This window comes from Rhamphochromis longiceps, linkage group LG8 (genome assembly GCF_057381845.1).
Source record: "Rhamphochromis longiceps isolate RC_006_pf linkage group LG8, R_longiceps_female_GT1.1, whole genome shotgun sequence".
NCBI classification, from domain to species: Eukaryota; Metazoa; Chordata; class Actinopteri; order Cichliformes; family Cichlidae; genus Rhamphochromis; species Rhamphochromis longiceps.
Window position 1 is genome coordinate 32,326,939 of NC_140564.1, and position 18,215 is coordinate 32,345,153.

At 40.2% G+C, this 18,215-nt stretch overlaps 2 protein-coding genes across 2 annotated transcripts; both read left to right on the forward strand.

Annotated features, from left to right (window-relative positions):
- The first annotated feature begins 635 nt into the window (after positions 1–635).
- On the forward strand, positions 636–10,473 carry trim16 (tripartite motif containing 16). Its single transcript, XM_085417102.1, has 7 exons — positions 636–734; positions 1,955–2,769; positions 5,617–5,712; positions 6,060–6,293; positions 7,049–7,220; positions 7,528–7,623; positions 9,631–10,473. The coding sequence occupies exons 2-7, from the start codon at positions 2,074–2,076 to the stop codon at positions 10,227–10,229; spliced, it is 1,893 nt and encodes a 630-aa protein (XP_085273228.1). The 5' UTR covers positions 636–734; positions 1,955–2,073; the 3' UTR covers positions 10,230–10,473.
- Positions 10,474–11,729: 1,256 nt separating this feature from the next.
- tvp23b (trans-golgi network vesicle protein 23 homolog B (S. cerevisiae)) lies at positions 11,730–18,059 on the forward strand. Its single transcript, XM_085417103.1, has 7 exons — positions 11,730–11,809; positions 12,917–12,993; positions 13,461–13,605; positions 14,941–15,030; positions 15,201–15,326; positions 16,534–16,662; positions 16,753–18,059. Exons 1-7 carry the CDS (start codon positions 11,801–11,803, stop codon positions 16,777–16,779), a joined length of 603 nt encoding a protein of 200 aa, XP_085273229.1. The 5' UTR covers positions 11,730–11,800; the 3' UTR covers positions 16,780–18,059.
- The last annotated feature ends 156 nt before the right edge of the window (positions 18,060–18,215 follow it).

Below are 18,215 nucleotides of genomic sequence, written 5' to 3' on the forward strand. Positions count from 1 at the left end.
AGAAATCGTTTTAAATGCAAGATAAAATCATTTAAGATGAGATAAATCATACTGGAAGATGACCTTTCCTTTCAGTATTTTTGTTTTCTTTACATGCCATTTCATTTAATTAAAAACAATTGTGAATGCCAAACTGTTTTCTTGGACAGGCTTTTCGATAAATATCATGTTAATATCACAGCACTGTCACTGAGACACAGGAGAATCTGATGGGTTATAATAATAATCCTTTATTTAAAAGGGACAGTGCAGTTTAACATAGTCCAAATATGAAACATGAGGCTGATGCACTGCACATAGGTTTATAGCTATTGCGAATTTCCACCTATTGTCCCTTGTTTGCCTTACATTCACAATACACAAAGTTAGAACATACATTTACATGAAACCAAAATACACAATGAATACAACTACAATTAATAAACAATGTAAAAAAAAAAGATTCATAGAAATTACTACACACACACACACACACACACACACACACACACACACACACACACACACACACATATATATATATATATATATATATATATATATGTGTGTGTGTGTGTGTGTGTGTGTGTGTGTGTGTGTGTGTGTCCGGGAGTGACGACGCAGTTTTCAGGACACTTGATTGGTCAGTAGGCGGTGCTGTCTCACCTGTTGATCGGTTACCGAGGAGAAAAACCCCGGTAAGAAGAGAATCCCGTCACCTCCCCTCAGCCTGGGAACGATAAACCTAACTGAAGGTAAATCTTAAGACTTTAAAAAGCGTCAGACTGCTGTTACAGCTAAGGTGCTTTCAAACACCACCTACACCTTTACCTTGAACTATGATCAGGTGGTGTTTGTTTAACCCGGACAAAGCCCGGACATGTGGTCACATGTGCGCATGTCTACGCACATGTGTGAAAAACAGGAACGAGCATCACAAACTTTAGGAAACTGCAGTTTAGCAACATTTATTCTCGATAGAAGGAACAAATCTAACAGTTTGTGAGTGTTTGTGGAACTTCCTCTACAGTCTGTTGCTCTTCACTTCGTAACTTTCTATTACCCTGACCGGCGGATTGATCAAAAGTATTACTACAATCGTTACCTGCGCTGTTAGTGATATCGATACTGTCGAGATGGGATGAGTGCTGTGTTTCCATCATCCATTGTGTTAAATAATAATTACTTTTTAATTAAAAAAATGATACCTCACACTCACGTTGGGAACAATATCTTGAACCTGTCATGTCTACTTTATTTACAACACAATAAGCACATTTAAACAACACAAGCTGACCCAGGCTTTAGGACTGGCACGTTTACATTCAGCACAGAGATTTAATGCTCATTAAAATGGGTTCAGAATTCACTGATGTGCATCTCATAAGTTTATAGGTCAGAAGTATCAGTATCAGCTATACCAGCCCTGTATTTACTGGGTACATGGTATTGGATTGATACCAACATTAGCAGTACCTGCCAAGCATTATTATGGACACTGGGTGGCAGCGTCTGCTTTTGGCGCTGCTGAAACCTGATCCTATCAGCATTTGCTTTTTCCTCTTGCTTATCTGCAGAAAAGTGAAAGAGGAAGAGGGTGAGTAAGCAAAAGGCTGCAGCAGTGATCACCTCTGTTTTATCCAGACCAGTTTTCAATTTAATTTTGTTGGAGCAGGGCGGGAAAGCAGTGAGTGGCCTAATCAGTGTGTCTATAAAGACAGTAGATAGGTCAGTTGTTGCTTACTGGTAGCAGAACTTGTAAGTTTCAGTGCATATTCAAACATAGCGCATGTGGGAGAATGCAATCCTACACCTCTGTTCCTGGTTTGCATTGTGGACTCCACCCTGCACCTCCTCCCTCTTTCAGTGTTAAAGACGTGGAGGTGGGTGTGTATCTGTTTGCATGTGAGTGCTGAAGGGGCGGGTTGAGTTCTGACTGAAACTATGAGTCCTGACCGTCTCTCACATCATCTAGGTGTGGCTTTCTCTACTGCGATCAGATACTGCTGGCTGACAGAAGTGGCTGAGCCAGTTATTTCCACACAGCTTTAAAGAGTGGAAGTGACGCCAGGCGCTCAAAGAAGAGCTGAAGACATGGCAGATACAGCAGCTGTAGAAGTAGCTCCTCTCCCCAAACAGCAGCAGCAGCAGAACCTGTGTCATGTCTGCTCAGGTAAACTGAGCGAGGGGGAGCCGGCAGCTTGTGGTCACTCCGTATGCGGTTCCTGTCTCGGAGACAAAAGTAAAGGATGTCCACAGTGTCCCGTCAAGCCTGGCAGTCCCAAACAGAATGGAACAGCTGACGCTCATGTAAATAAAAACAGTGAGGAACAGAGTCAAGAGTCAACGACAGCGGAGGAGACCGAGATCCAAAAAGACCTGAATCAGTCCGAGGACCCCAAGAAGCCTGAAGAGGACAAAAAGGAAGCAGAACCACAGACAGAAGAAGGACCAAAAGAGGACCAGGATAAGGAGGAACCTTTGGGCCCCGACGATGTGGTATGTGACTCTTGCATTGAAAGCCCCCGCAGGGCCCTCAAGTCCTGCCTCACCTGCTTGGTGTCGTACTGCGAGGCCCATCTCAGGCCTCACCTGGAAAATCCAAAATTTCAAAACCATCGGCTCGTGGACCCGCTCAGGGACATCGAGAGGCGGACCTGCGAGAGCCACAAGTGGCCCCTGGACCTGTTCTGCTCCACCGACTCCTGCTGCATCTGCCAGGACTGCGTGAACGAGGACCACAAGGGGCACAACACCGTGTCTGTGGTGGACGCTCGTAATCAGATCGAGGCAAGTGTTTCCCTGTACTGTGTGCACATTCCTTTGAAGCACCTCAACACATCTGATATGAATTTTCAGGCTGAATTCCCAACTGAAAATATTCAGTTTTATTTTGGGTCTCCTTAAGAGTTCCTGCTGCCTTAAATCTTTTAATGTCAGCATGTGAGAATCAGCTGCTTTCATTGCTTTAGGGGACTCTGAACTGAGACACTTTCTTTTTGGAGATAGAATGAGGCAATTAAACACTCATATTTTCAGCATTTATTTTTATTTTTAATAAATACCTGAGTTTTGTTTAAACTAAACTGTCAAAGAGAGACGCTATTAATTAAAATGAGTCCATTCTAGGAATTTAATGTCAGGATTTCTTATCTCATATTTAGCGTTGCTGAATGTGTGGCAAAGGTCGCGTGGATGGCGAGTAAAGTGTTGAGTAAATAAAAGATTAACTATCAAAGGAATAAGACTGTGACAGCAGTTGTGTCATTAATTAGGAATTTGAGCTCATAAATAATCCTTTAAATCACATCGGAGATTATTGCTTCCCTGCACTAAAGAGGAGACTAAATCTAAAGTGTCTAAGTCAGCAGGTCGGAGCAGCACAGCTCAAATGTTCCTCTAAATGCTTCATCCAGTTAACAGTACTTCAGCGTCCACTCTGGAGGTCATCTGCTCACGTTTGGCTTTGTAGTTAAATCTGAAGCCCATCTCTCTTTGTGACTGCCATCAAACATTCCAGCTTAGATTCCTGCACAGACCTGAAATCAAAACCAGTTATTTGAAGAGCGCTCTCGTTACAAAACCTTTGACTTCTTTGTTAGAACTGCAGAGAAAACACTGGTGGGAGGAGCGTAGGCGGAAATCCCACCACCGCTGATCAAATATTCTTTATTTGGTGACCTGCAAAATGTGATTTTAAGTACAGTGGTACCCCGACTTACGCATTTAATTTGTTCCAGAGGGTCTTTCGTAAGTCAAAAATTCGAAGCACCTTTTTCCATCGCCTTTTGAGTGAGGCGATGCTGGCTGAAGACGAAGTTCTTGGTGGAGGAGGAGGTGGCGGAGGTTGAAGAAAGCATGCGTATGTATGCATATGTACGTACATGTACATAACATTATGGAATTTAATTTCATTTTTTTTAAATTTTCTATTTTATCTATTTCGTTACTCGGGCATTTTGCCGTACCACGGGCAGAAATATTGCCGTTAAGTGCCTTTGTAACTTGAATTTTTCGTTAAATGGGGTCTTCGTAAGCCGGGGTTCCACTGTATTTAGTTTTGAACGAAAGAACATGGAGGTCATCACACACACACGCGCACACACACACGCACACACACACACGCACACACACACGCACACACACCAGACAGAAGAAAAACAGAAAGCACAGTATGATGAATGCTTCCTCTTCCTTTTCAGAGCTTTCGTTCCACATTTGAACAATAGAGAATTATTATGTAAGTCACTTCTGTTTAGGTTGATCCCGCTGTCCACCCTCCTGGAGTGGGAGAGCAGGACAGTCCCTTTTTACAGCACAAGAAAAGCATTAAAACATTATTTTGTTTGAAATGATTCAATGAAATCATTTTTAACATTTTCTTGTCTTACAGAACTCAGTAGGAGTTGTGGGTTTACTGATTATAGAAAAGACTCTTCAGATGTTTAACTACCTTTTCAGCAAATATTGTGTGGATCAAAGTGGGACTAACATAAACCACTGGAAGTATTTCCAAAGATTGTTTTTCGCTTAATAACGACAGATATTTGTCATGGTGCCAAACAAAAGGTCACCTTTGCTTAACTTCTTCATCAGAATAACGTTTCGTCATGTTTGACATGATGTAGTCAGGGAATAATGAAAACAATCAAAAGCATTGAATTGGTCACAAATAACACATCAAACTCTTATTAATGATCTCTTGAGGCAGTCACGGATCTGATTTTGTGAAGACTGCTCAGCAGTCATGTTAATAGATAGTATAAATGGTCTTTATTAATTTTCACATCTCTTTCACAAACAAAATAGACAACAAATATATAAAATATTGTAGAAGTACCACAGCAGAGGAAAACATGTGTAAAACAATACAAGCTGGAAGTGGGGATTTTAAAATGAACACGGAGTTAGCAGGGACAGCTTCAGCTGAGGACTCTGAACCTTGATGTGAATCAATTTTAATTAGTTTTAATATTAAACAGCCACTATGATACGGAGACAACTATTTCCAAGTTGATTATATAGGACAAAAATGTAATGCAACATGGACTAGGAAATGAAATGATCCTCCACCTGTAATGTAACATCACAATTTGGGCACACGTGTTATCAGTGTGTAAGCTGGTGCACAGGCACAAAAGCTCCCAAATATTATTTTCAATAATGCTATTGGTTGGATAAGCCAATAGCATTAATAACACAAAGTATCATCTGCCTGACACAATAATTAACTAACACTTGTAACTTGGTGTCGTGTTTCAGGAAGTGATATAAAAATGAGTCAGGAAGTAGGACATCCCTGTCCTGGCAGTAAATTAAATATATATATTTTTAATTAATTTCAAACCTGCACTTGCATGCTGACTCAGAGAGACGCTTGTAGCGCTTCCCGCTGGGCCTACAATTGTAGGAGTTAATATCAGAATAGCTGCTCTGCTTCAGAGTTGCCTGGATCTGCCTGAGCAATTTAGACCTGACTTGACAGAAAACCACAGATATACAAGCCTAGGGTCAGATATCGGACCCTTTCAGAATAAAAGGAACCAGAGAGCAAAAGTTTTCCCTGAAACAATCTAGATATTAACATCTACACATATTTTCTATGAGGAAGCTGACTGACTCTTGCTCTGTTAACAGAACGAACTGAGGGAGAAACAGAATGAGATGATGAAGACGATGACGGCGGCAGAAAATGCCATCAACAAACTTCAGCTCAATACAGTCTCCATTGAGGTAAACACAACATTAGAAATGATTCACTGTGAGTCACACAGAGTCACAACAGTTAAGTAAAATGAGTCGGTTGCAGCTATTTCTGGCCTGTGAACTCAACAGTTTGTAATCCTGGATATTTCAGAGTCACCCAAATCAAACTGGTTTCTCTGAGGTGTGAGAGGAAATCCATATTTTTCATGTAGTAGTAATGAGTAATGAAGAATTCCTGCAGTGAGTCTGCAGTTATGTGGCTCTGCCAGGTTCCCTACATGTTACTTACTGTAACTTTTAAAGTAATTAAAAGTTATTATGTCAGAATGTGAACTCTGTTTACACTAAGAGAAACTAAAGGCAGTATTTTACAGCAATCTGTGAAGGATGTACGAGCAGTGATCGAGAGCCAGTTTGAGGAGCTGCAAGCGGTGGTGGAGCGAGCCAAGAAGGAGGTGACGGAGATCTTGGAGGGTGAGGAGAAGCAGGCACTGCAGCAAGCCGAGGGCATTCGGGTTCACCTGGAGCAGAGGTGCACAGATCTGAAGAAGACTCAGGTGCAGATGGAGAAGATTTCCAAGAACAAAAATGATGTGGATTTCCTGCAGGTACAAATTCAAAACAGCAGTGTCATAACTAGTCTTTGTCCCGCTTATGGAAGAAAAGCTGTAGAAATCTGTCCTTAGGCTTGTTTCAAGGTAGCAGAGCTTGTTTTGATTCAACCTACTTTTCATGTCAAGGTGAAAGGAAACAAGTTGGGCTTTTTGAATATCACCTTTCACCTAATGATAACAGCAACAATGTTAATGGAACTGTTGGAAATTCAAATTAAAAGTTTATGAGTTAAACTTATAGTACAAAATCTTTGTACACCTGACTGAGGGACAGGTGTATCAGAGAGGAAGAAAACTTCATAAAGACAACTAAAAACACATCGTGTAAACTACTTATACACTATTTTGCTTACTCGCATTATATTCGGCCCCTCCAACTGGACACATACAACTGCACTTGTGAGACAGTCTTTATGAAGTCTATGAATTAAATATAGTGTTGTTTAACAGGCATCTCAGTTAAAATTCAAATTTATTTAAGTGTGTGTGTGTGTGTATGTATGTGTGTGTGTGTGTGTGTATGTATGTGTATGTGTATATATATATATATATATATATATATATATATATATATATATATATATATATATAAAAATCTTTTGCGAATGATGAAATGCTTCCACTGTCTGCCTTTTCCTTTTCCTTTACCATTTGCTGTATTTCTCAACGAGACAGGAAGTCATTCGTGCCTAAAGGCAGCAGAAATGCCTCAGTTTTCATTCCTGAATGCCACCGTGTTTGTTTTCTAGGAATACGCAGAGTGGAAAAAAGAAGCCACTGATATCTCCCTGCCTGGTGTCTACATCGGCTTGATGGACTGTCTGAATCACTTCAGCCGTGTGATTGTTGACTCCACGCAGGAGCTCTGTGCCTTGCTGGTGTCTTCATACATAGGCAAAGTCAAAGAAACGTGCAAAAGCGGTAAGAAAGTGAGCAGGAAGCAACTACATAGCAGCAGCAAGAGCACAGAGATCCAGAGAGTTGTGTAGCTGCCGGGGCATGTTCAGTCTTGTAAAGAATTTTTAGCTGTGCTTGAGCAAGAGCAGAATGTATGATTCATGATGAAACTGCTTTGCTAGTCATTAATATGCCACCATAAGAAATGAAACGACAGCACATACCTGTTGCCCTGGAGAACGTTTTTGTGCATAATAAAAACAAAATTCATGAAGAGAAATCTAAACATGTTGTCTTATGAGACACTAAAATATGTCTTCTTTTTTTGCAGACAAAGTGGGAATAAAGACAACAGTAAAGGCTATTGTTGCAGCAAAACACATCAAGTCTCTTCCAGATCCGGTGACACGGGCGGACTTTCTAAAGTGTAAGTATTTCTGTAGTTAAGAACTGCGAGTAGCAAACAATATGCTTCCAGAACCAAAAAAACAACCTTGGATGTGCTTATAGTCTGTCTTTTATTTTAAAACTATAATGAATATGGGGTTTTGGCAAGGATGCAAATTTCATGAAGACCACAAGCACAGTGTCCTGGGTCTACCCCAGGTTCTCCCTCCAGTAGGAAATGCCCGGGCATGCTTACCTAGGAGTTCAAATCAAATTCAAATTTTATTTGTCTCATACACAGTCATACACAGTACGATATGCAGTGAAATGCTTAGACAACTGCTCGTGACCTAAAATAAAAGACTATGACTAGGATAGGAAATAAATATGAAAATTAAAATGAAGGGTAAATTTAACTTGGAAAGAATAAAATAAAATATAAAAATTAAAGTTAAAAATAAAATAACTGTACAACAAAATACACAATACACAATATAGAAAATATATTGTGTATATGAAGAAATATAGAACAATAAGAGCAGCTGTACAACTAATAAATGGTAATGAAAGAAATGTAATGTCCAGGGTTGTACAATCCACATATTTAAGTGTCTTGTGCAGTGCAAATATGCTTAAAAGTGATTTATTTAAGTGACTTGTGATAAAGTGATTTGATTTGATGACCACGCAGTGTAGTTGTGCAGTGGCCACTAGTGTAAACAAATGTCCAGAATGTCCAGTGTGTGTGTAAGAACCATATGTGTGGGTCAGTACTGTGTGGTGGTGTGATTGAGAGACCGTATCGCCTGCGGGAAGAAGCTCCTCCTCAGTCTCTCTGTGTTGGTCTTCAGGGAGCGGAATCGCTTTCCTGACCTCAGCAGAGAGAACAGTCTGTTGTTGGGATGGCTGAGGTCCTTCATGATCTTCCTGGCCTTGGTCCAGCACCGCCTGCTGTAGATTGAGTGCAGGTCAGGGAGCTCGGAGTGGATGGTGCGCTCAGCTGACCGCACAACCCTCTGTAGAGCTCGTCTGTCCTGCATGGTGCTGTTCCCGAACCAGGTTGAGATGTTTTCCGTCAGGATGCTCTCTATGGTGCACGAGTAAAAGTTCCTGAGCACCTTGGAGGGCAGTCGGAAGTCTCTCAAGCATCTGAGGTGGTAGAGACGCTGTCGGGCCTTGTTCAGAAGGCATCCTGAGCGATCCCCAACCACTTTCAAGTGGTTCCTGTGGATGTAGAGAAATAGGGACTTTACTCTGAATCCCTCCCAAAATGACCAAGTCCCTCATTTCCACAGGTTTTACCCACGATCTCATTCTCTCTGTCACTACTCAGAGCTTGTGACCACAGCAGGCAGTAGGAACATAGAACAGCACCCACCGAGAACGAGTCTGGCTTTTTGCTGATAATGCCGACCAAGCTATCAAAACAAATGTACTGTTCAAAAGACCAAATAGACCAACAACATGAGCGGAGCTTCTGTGGGCACAGCTAGAGTTGTGTAAATGAGATGACCATATTCAGGGTATTCCCCTCCACTGACATAATACAGAGCCAAGAGTAGAAATAAAAGAGAACTGTGTGAAACTGAGTGTTCAGGGCAGGATTGCAACTTTTTAATTTCCCTCATGGGAATTACGGAATTACATTAATGCACTGACTGACATCCACCATTATAGTAGTATGCATATGGCAGAAAATAAGGACAAGCCAGTAAACATAATGCAGTATCATTTTATGGAAATCTACTCGAAGTTTGGTTTTCACCTGATCATTGCATTATGTTTTCCTCATGGTTTCCCAGCATCCCAACCAGGTACCCATTGCACTCATGGTGTCACAACTTTGTAAATCTACAGTGAGTCTACTGAAACATAAACTATAAATTAGCTAACACAAAACTACTTAATATAGCACAACAGCCATATTGTAGTGTAGTTTTGAAGTATCTGTGTTTACACTGTAATCTTTGGGACTACAGCTATTTGCTTTCCTGCCTGTCTTGTTGCGTAACATAAGTAAACTGACATGTTCAACAATCCTTTGCAGATGCTGCCCAAGTGAGTTTTGATCCTGCAACGGCTCATAAGTTCCTCCGCCTAACGGAGGATAACAAAAAGGTGACAAACACCTCGCCCTGGCAGCATCCTTACCCCGATGTGCCCGAGCGCTTTGAGAACTGCCGTCAGGTTCTGGCTGTGGAGAGCTTCTACATGGGCCGGCACTACTTTGAGGCAGACATCCAAGGTGAAAGCACTCATGTTGGCCTCACGTACAAGAGCATCGACCGCAAGGGCAATGAGAGCAACAGCTGCATCACGGGGAACAGCTTCTCCTGGTGCCTTCAGTGGAATGGCCGTAACTTCTCCACCTGGCACTGTGATGTGGAAACTCCCCTAAATGTGGAGATGTTTAGTCGTATTGGGGTTTATGTGGACTACACGCAAGGCCTACTGGCATTCTACGGGGTGGGTGAGACCATGACGCTCATCCACAAGTACCAGACGGAGTTCCTGGAGCCTTTGTACCCGGCGGTCTGGCTGCCCAAGAAAGAGAACAATGTTCTCTTGGTGGCGCCTGGGGAACCTTTACCTCTGAAAACCCCGTCTCCTCCCACCTCACCTACAACAGAAGATATCGCTTCATAAACTGCTTTTCTTGGAGAACTTAAGTATAGGAGAGTATTGTACTGATTCTGGAAAATAAGAGATGAACTCTTGAAATGTTACAACTTGTTTACAGGAGATTTATTTTTGTTGCAAAACTAATAATCTGTTTCTCATTTGGGATCACGTCATGTTGATGCTCTTCACCGGTGTGTCTTTGGGACTACTGTTACTGAAAATGTTCTATATTTTCTGTATGCAAATAAAAAGGCGTATCTGCATTTGCAAAACAAATGCCTGGTTTTCTTGACAGTTTGAAACACTCTACGTCATCAAATCAACAGCATCCTTTAAACATTTGCTAATGTACATCTCTGTGGCACACATAAATATGATTTCAAAAACTAAGTGGATCATTTAGGATTCAAAATTTTTGTTTTAGCTTTTCCAGACATGGGTTATTCCTTAGCCTTGTTTAATACTTTTTGGAAAGCTTCCTTGTTGTATCTCTCAGTAGAGCAGAGGCCACACTGTGGTGGTTTGTTCAAGTAAATCAACCTCGAGATTTGCTGGTGAAAAAGAAAAATGACTGCACCAAGCTTTGGTCACTTAGGGAGAAAAAGGCACATTTCTTCACTGATGTAAAAGTGAACAAAAGCTGCAAAACAAATGCAGACATTGACAAAAAAAAAAACCCCTGCATATGTACATTAAAGAAATAAAGAGATGCAACATGAGCAGGAAGAGTCACAAACGGAGACAAAATATCAGACATGTACACAGGTGGAGAGACAAAGCATTACATGCATGGTTTGTAGTTTGTGCCTCTGTGCTCAGAGGCGTCTTTCATCCATGTGAACCATATGTGCTGTTAAATTACCAAAGCTAGGATTAAAAAAAAAAATCAGTACACTTAAAATATCTTTGATGATTATTCTGTACCTAATCTCACAGCAAGAAGGTCTGGGCTTTGAATCCAAGCCTATCTATGTGCAGCAGCTTGCATGTTCTCCACTTGTCAGTTCTCTCAGGTACTCTGGCTTCCTCCCATAGTACAAAGACATGCAGATGTTTGGATGACTGCCGATTCTAAATTAGCCATAGGTGCGAATGTGAGTGTGATTGACTGTCTTTTTATGTCAGGATCCCTGGAGACCTTTTTGGGGTGTACCCCCTCCCCTGCCCTGCAACCCTGAATTGGATGGATTAACCTATATATACGACACTATGAACATAATATTTCTATACCTGTCATTTCTGAGTAATAGTATACAACGAGTACATAATTTAATGAATCAATTAACACATTAAAAAAAAGAAAAGAAATTGGAATAAAACAAAAAAATAGAATGCAAAAAAACACATTATTGCAAATTATGAGTATAAAGATTTTTATACTCATAATTTTATTATTATTTTTATTAAATATATATTTAATGTTATGTATGGTAATCATTTTATGATACAAAAAATGTTGTTTTCAAAAATAAAATATTACGTCAAACACTTTTTTTTTATCGAGGAACCGCGTGGACTTCAGTGACGTGGCGCGTTTTGGTCACCTGACTATAGTGACGTGCATGTAAGCAGGAAGAGCCTGACCAAGTTTCAAGATGCTAGCCGTAAGTAAGAGCACTTTTATTTCCTATTTTTTAAAATAATGTCTTAGTGTGGTTAACAGCCAACGTGAGATTGTTTAAGCATTAACCGTCAGTAAAATTATTTAATGAAGCTGAAGAATGTTTCCCAGCTCGGTTGGACATCTGTGGTGCTAATATTGCTAAGTAGTTAAGACGCTAACATTTCTGCTCAGCTACCGTTAAAATTATGTTTTTAAAACGGATCAAACGATGAAGTTTTCTACTCGAAAAAAACCCACGATCAGAATGTTCGCTTTAAACCTGTATACGGCAAATTTACGCTAGAGGGCATCTGTTGTGTTGCGGTGTCAGCTAACGATTGCTAAAGTTAGCATCAGCCTGAACAAACATCAGCAAACAAGGTGACAAAACGTGAAATGAAGCTACATCCTGCTAACGTGGCAATGTTTGTGCTGTTTATAATCCGAGCAAACAAAAGTGTGAGTTTTAAACTGTCTCCTGGCACAGAGAAGCTAAAGTGACCTCACTCCAATCTATATTATCAGCTGCTGTTCTTTAAGCAGCTGGTAAGTATTTGGTTTTTCCAGTTTACAGGTCAAATTCACTTGAAGTTATCCTGCTAACATTTCAAAACAATTTCACAAGCTTAATAAGATCTTAGTGTTAGGCCTGCTCTGTGTTTGAGCTGACAGCTGTTAGAGTGCAACAATAATGAAGAAATGGCACGTTTTCAATAATAATAACAACTGTTTGTTTATTTTCTTGGTACTCTTGTTGGTTCTAACTTGTTAAGTGTCAGCATTTGAAGATTTATTTTGCCATTTAAGTTAGTAAACTGAATCTCTTGATAATATAGGAATAAAAAAACTATTACCCCAACAACAGGAGTGTGTTTGGAGGCATATGAAGTTGTACTGTGAGGACTTGGAGTATTTATTTATGATGTTAAAAGCTCAGAAACAACCTGTTACAGAATTGTGTATTAGTATTACGAAACCTCCAGATTTCTGTTTCAAACAGACTGTTATCAATCTTACTCCTCTGATGATCCCTGACCACAGAGAGACGATGCTTTTTTTCACATTGTTTTATGTTGAGGTTTAAGCCTCTTTCTTATTGATCCCTCAGGATACCAACGATGAAGACGTGTCTCTGTTTGATGCCGAGGATGACGCAGGGAAAAGGTCGAAGAAGTCAGGCGTTAAGTACGTTTGCAGATCGCTGAAGGATTTAACATTTTCTCTGCAGAGAAGATAGTTTATACTTCATTAAATGATTTATTTACATTTCAAGGAAAAGCTTTTGCTGTTTGTTGTGCAAGTCACTACTTGATATCAAGATAATAATGGCTAATGGTTTGTGGGGTTTGTTTGGTATGTTTTCATACTTTTACAAGGACTTCACTGATCTGTCTGCTAAGTTATCACTATCATCTGATGTGGGCTAGTTGACTATTAGAGACGATATTTTACAATGACTTTTGCTGTTGTCAGAGACCTATGTTTAAGTTTTACACTGAGCAAAAAAACAAAAAGATTTTTTAAATGTTGTTATTATTATTTGTTCTTATTAATAATAATGATTATAATTGTTATTAATATGACACAATATTGGTTATTGATCTGTGTGGATACTCCATGTCATATTAAATTAGTTAAAAATGTGTCACCAGGCATCCGGTAGCGGCCTTCTTCCACCTCTTCTTCAGAGTCATTGCCATCATCGTGTACCTGCTCGCTGAGCTCATCAGCGGGAGCTTCATCGCCTGCATGGTCACAATAATCCTTCTGCTCTCATGTGACTTCTGGACAGTAAAGGTGTTTCTCTTATCACTTTAATATCTCCACTGTAGTGATGGAAGGAGTTGTTGTATTGATTATAATTAATGATCTTGGTGGGGCTTTTTTGCTTTTTGTTGTGCATTTCTTAAAGGCAGAACTCAGAGGAAGAGTGGACCTGATGAGATAAAAGTTTTATCAGGAGCTTAAAAGCAAGATTGGAAATCGTCCTAAAAGCTTGCCAACTGTTCTCACTTTTTGGTTATTGATTATTAGTTTTGAATGAATTGTTGGTGCTCGGATGAGATGATGAGCAGTCGTGAGAAAAACATGGTGAAGGTTTTGGTCACAGATTCAACCATCGTGTTTTTTGACAGACAGTTCGGAGCCTTGGAGACCGGATATTCTACAGCCGGTACTGCAGGCATCCAGTCATAATCATGATGAGTTGAGGCAGAGTTTACAGGCCAGTCTGACATTTGTAATGTGCTGTTTTCTGTATTTGATCACTGTAGCTTCACTACCTGCAGTGAGATTTAAAGACCTCTGCTTTCTGGACGTTTGTCATTCACTGGTTCTTGTGGATGTGTTATTGTGTGCTGATGATGTTCACGTTGAATCGGTTTAAATAGCCTCATGGTAGTGAAGTCCACATAAACTAGTCCTTCTAAAAGCAAATCTCACAACAAAACTGCCTCCTTGGAATGAATCTGAATCCCTTACCAACAGAAATGAATGACTGAAGAGCTCTGGGATTAATTTCAGTGGTCACTGGTATAGTGGTTAGCGCACTTGCTTGGCAGGTTGCTGGTACGATTCCAGCTGGAGACGCAAATCCTTTTTGGGGTTAAATGGAAATCATCTGGTGGGAAACTGCCAAATCAAGTGTGCGGCGCTATGTGCTGTGGTGACGCCTTGGGGCAAGGGGGCAGTTGAAAGCAGCATTTAAACTTTTACTGGAATAGAAAAAGTGCATGTAGAAAATCAGGAGCTAGATCTGATAAAAGATCTTTTCTGCAGTATCAAGTATGTGGTGCTTTTTACCACACAGCTGAAGCTGTTGTGACCCTTTAGTGCGTACATGTGCCGGCCAGGGTTGATGTTTTTTCTGTTCGGGCGATCGATTGGCTCATCGAGTGCCTTTTTTTTTTTTTTGTTAGTCTTGTTTAAATCTGCTGTAGAATCTCCTTGGATAATAGCTCTGGTTTTCCTCTGTAAGTCAGATGTGCAACTGGACTCGGTTTCCAGAGTCACACTGTTACACAAAGACTTGTGTAAATAATTAAACCTAGGAAACAGTACTCAGATCCAGCACCTTATGAATAAGATTTGCCACAATCTCCGTAACAAAGCCATAAATCTCTCCATCTGCAGAACATCACTGGGAGGTTGATGGTTGGTCTGCGGTGGTGGAATCAGGTGGATGACGATGGACGAAGCCACTGGGTGTTTGAGTCGAGGAAGGTGAGATGCATCTCTGCTGAATCTGCTCCGGCTCCGACACGGGGCTTTGGCTAAACATGACCCTGACCTGTTGCTCTGTGTCAGGTTCCTTCGTCCAGATGTTTACTGTCAACGGGTCTTATCGTGTTCGCAGATGTCTAACTGAGATATCCTGTTTCCTTCTTCTTCAGGGTACAGGGAAGCAGCAAGCATCAGATTCAGAGTCCAGGATATTCTGGCTCGGACTGATTGTTTGCCCCGTCCTCTGGGTCATCTTTGTCTTTAGCACCCTGTTTTCATTCAGGATTAAATGGATGGTAAGTTGTTAGATTTTAGTGATTGGACAAATGCTGTTTTTCTTATTATCAACAAATCCCATTAAAACTCAGTTACACCTTTATTTTTCTCACAGCACTGAGAAAATAAAACCTAGCTCCTGGCTGTGTCTCTCAGCTCTAAGCCCACTGAACCCTATTAGTTCTTGGTGCTTTCTTAAGTAAAATTAGACAATAATTACTTGGTAAACATGAGCCAGTGTTTCCCTGCTCTCACCCTGCATCTCAAGCTTGCTTTCAAAGTTTTCCTGCTGCACGAGGGGGGACGCAATTCTGAGTAATATCTCTAAGTTTTAAGCTAACTTAATTGGTTTGTGGAAATTTGTTATAAAAAGAATCACTTATCACTATCAGTTTGCAGCTCACAGACGATGAGACTCATTGGCTCCTTTGTGGGACTTTTATTTGCATATACACTGTATATGAAAGATGGGCATAGCCGTCCTGTGGTTTTGGGCTTCACAGTTTGAAGCCTCAGTGTTTTGGTTTTGGCTAGCAGATGGCTAGCAGCTACGTTACTTAAAACCACCTAAGAAAGAAGAAACGGTCCGTAGAGGGTAAAAACGTTCTCTGTGGAGTTTAAGATGAGAGTCTGTGTGGACGGACTCACTTTGGGAGACACCTCCAAGTGGCCCCAAGAGAAACGTCACTTTTAAACTAAAGGTTTTATCCCTCGAGATTGTTGTTTGGGAGTCAGACACAGGAACACAGTGGACTCCTTCAGCCTGTATGCTTCATGTCTGAAATGCTCACAGTGTGATTTGAACCGTTATGAGGTGATGTGTCAGACATGCACCCAGTGTTTTCCCTGGAGGCTATATGCTCGTTTGAAGTTCACATGACCTGATGCAGTAAGGTCCCAGTTAAGTTTAGAAGTCATAACTTTTAAAAAATGAAAACTAAGATCAAAATCTTTGCAAGGAATCATCATAGAAAAAGATGGTTCCAGCTGTTGGCCCAGACAACAACTGCAATCATAAACTCCCTGTGACTGTGAGTTACTCCCTTAAAAAGATCAGTCCATCTCTTTATTGTGTATTCAGCATGTTCTCACGTGTTCTGGGAACATACAAGCAGTGAAGAGGATACACGTGGTTCACCTTCAGCCTTTTCGTGGGATTTATTGATAATAAGGGGAATATGAAATATGACCAGGGTTTATTTCAGAAAACTGTCGTCTTCCTCACAGCCCGTCGTGATCATGGGCGTCGTGCTGCAAGGCGCCAACCTATACGGATACGTGAGGTGCAAAGTGGGAGGGAAGACCAGCTTAAAGAACATGGCTACCAATTATTTTGGACGACAGTTCCTCAAACAGGTGAGTTTTAATAAAACACACAATAAATAGTCTTTTAATTAAAAGCATTTGTCCTGTTTCTAAGAAGTCCTTTGTGTTTTTCCTCCTCAGACGCTGTCTAAGGAAGAGGAATCGTAGAGTGCAGCTCTGCGGCGTTAACACATCTGCATTATTCTCAATGCTCTGATATATAAACCTTCTTTTTCTCAGTGGACATGGGCAGGAAAGCGTTCTCAGAACTGGAAAGGGCAGTTTTTAATTATGTGCTTTCTTTAAATGACTCAGTAGAGTTGTCTTTATCTTCCACACAGAGGTCAGAGGTGTGTTTTCACTACCTGAGGTCCAGCAATAAATCCTCTGATTACCGAGAACTGCATGAGTGTAAAACAGCTGACAAGTCGGAGTGACTGTAGTTTGTGTCGTAGTCTCACAGCTCCTTCAGATTTCTTCTTTTAGTTAGATTTCATTGTCTCTAATAACTTTATAAATTAACAGTAATTAAAGAACCTTTGAGAGATGTCGTACAGACATTTTGGTTTGTATGAAAGTGTGTAAAGTGTAACAGGAGATTTGTAAATATGTAAGTGAACAAACTGTGTGAAGCATCTTCTTTTGTGCAAATACATTTGTAACGTTTTTCCGAACTGGGTGCTCGTGTTTATTTATGCGGAGAGTCCAGAAAAAGTTCCAGCTTTTTAAAATGCGGGAGCCTCTAAGAAAAGAAAAGTGTCGAATAAAAAGAATCCTGTTAGAGATTCAAGAAAAAGGATATAAATAAGATTTGTTTCCTTTAACCAGCACTGTTCCAGGGTTTTGTTTAATTTCAGAAATGTATAGACTCAAAAGTAAAAATATTACTTAATGAACTGAGTTTAAACATTTAGTCTGCAAATTCCACGGTCTGTTATTTATTTATGTAATTAGTTATGACTGTGTTCTTCATGCTTTTAATGTGTTATTTTAGTACTGAATGATACAGCGACCCCTAGGAGTTGGTTCTCGACATTGCACGTAATGGCATCTTTCCCAACATTTCTTTTTCTCAAAAACTTTGAGAACTCTTGATTACAGTTCACAAATAACATAAACATTTAGGCGTTTGTCTAAAAGTGCCTGAATAACAAAATATCAGTGTTGAAAAGTTTTATTTAAACTCAGAAATCTTCTGATTTCATAGACAATTACCTGTGTTTGTCTTTTGTAAATAAAGTTTTTAAAAAACATGTCCGGGATAGACACCCATTACCGGAAGTTGGTGTATTTGACCTCCATAATAAAGGTGACACATTGTCTAGCAAAAAGGGCTACTAACTGTGATAAATGTGGGGACAAAAATCTTATATTAAAGGATATAAAATTTTTAAACATTTAAAAATAAAATTAACACTTTTGTGGGATGTGCACCCCATACTGCTTTACTCTGTTCATTTTATTGTCATACAAACAGTAAATGCATTCATTTCTAAAGGTTTTTAGGGGTGTGCGACACAGGTTTCACAATTTTAGTTAAAGACTATACAGAGAAAAATTACTGTGCTCCATAATAAAAGACAACTGAAGAAGAATTGTGTGTT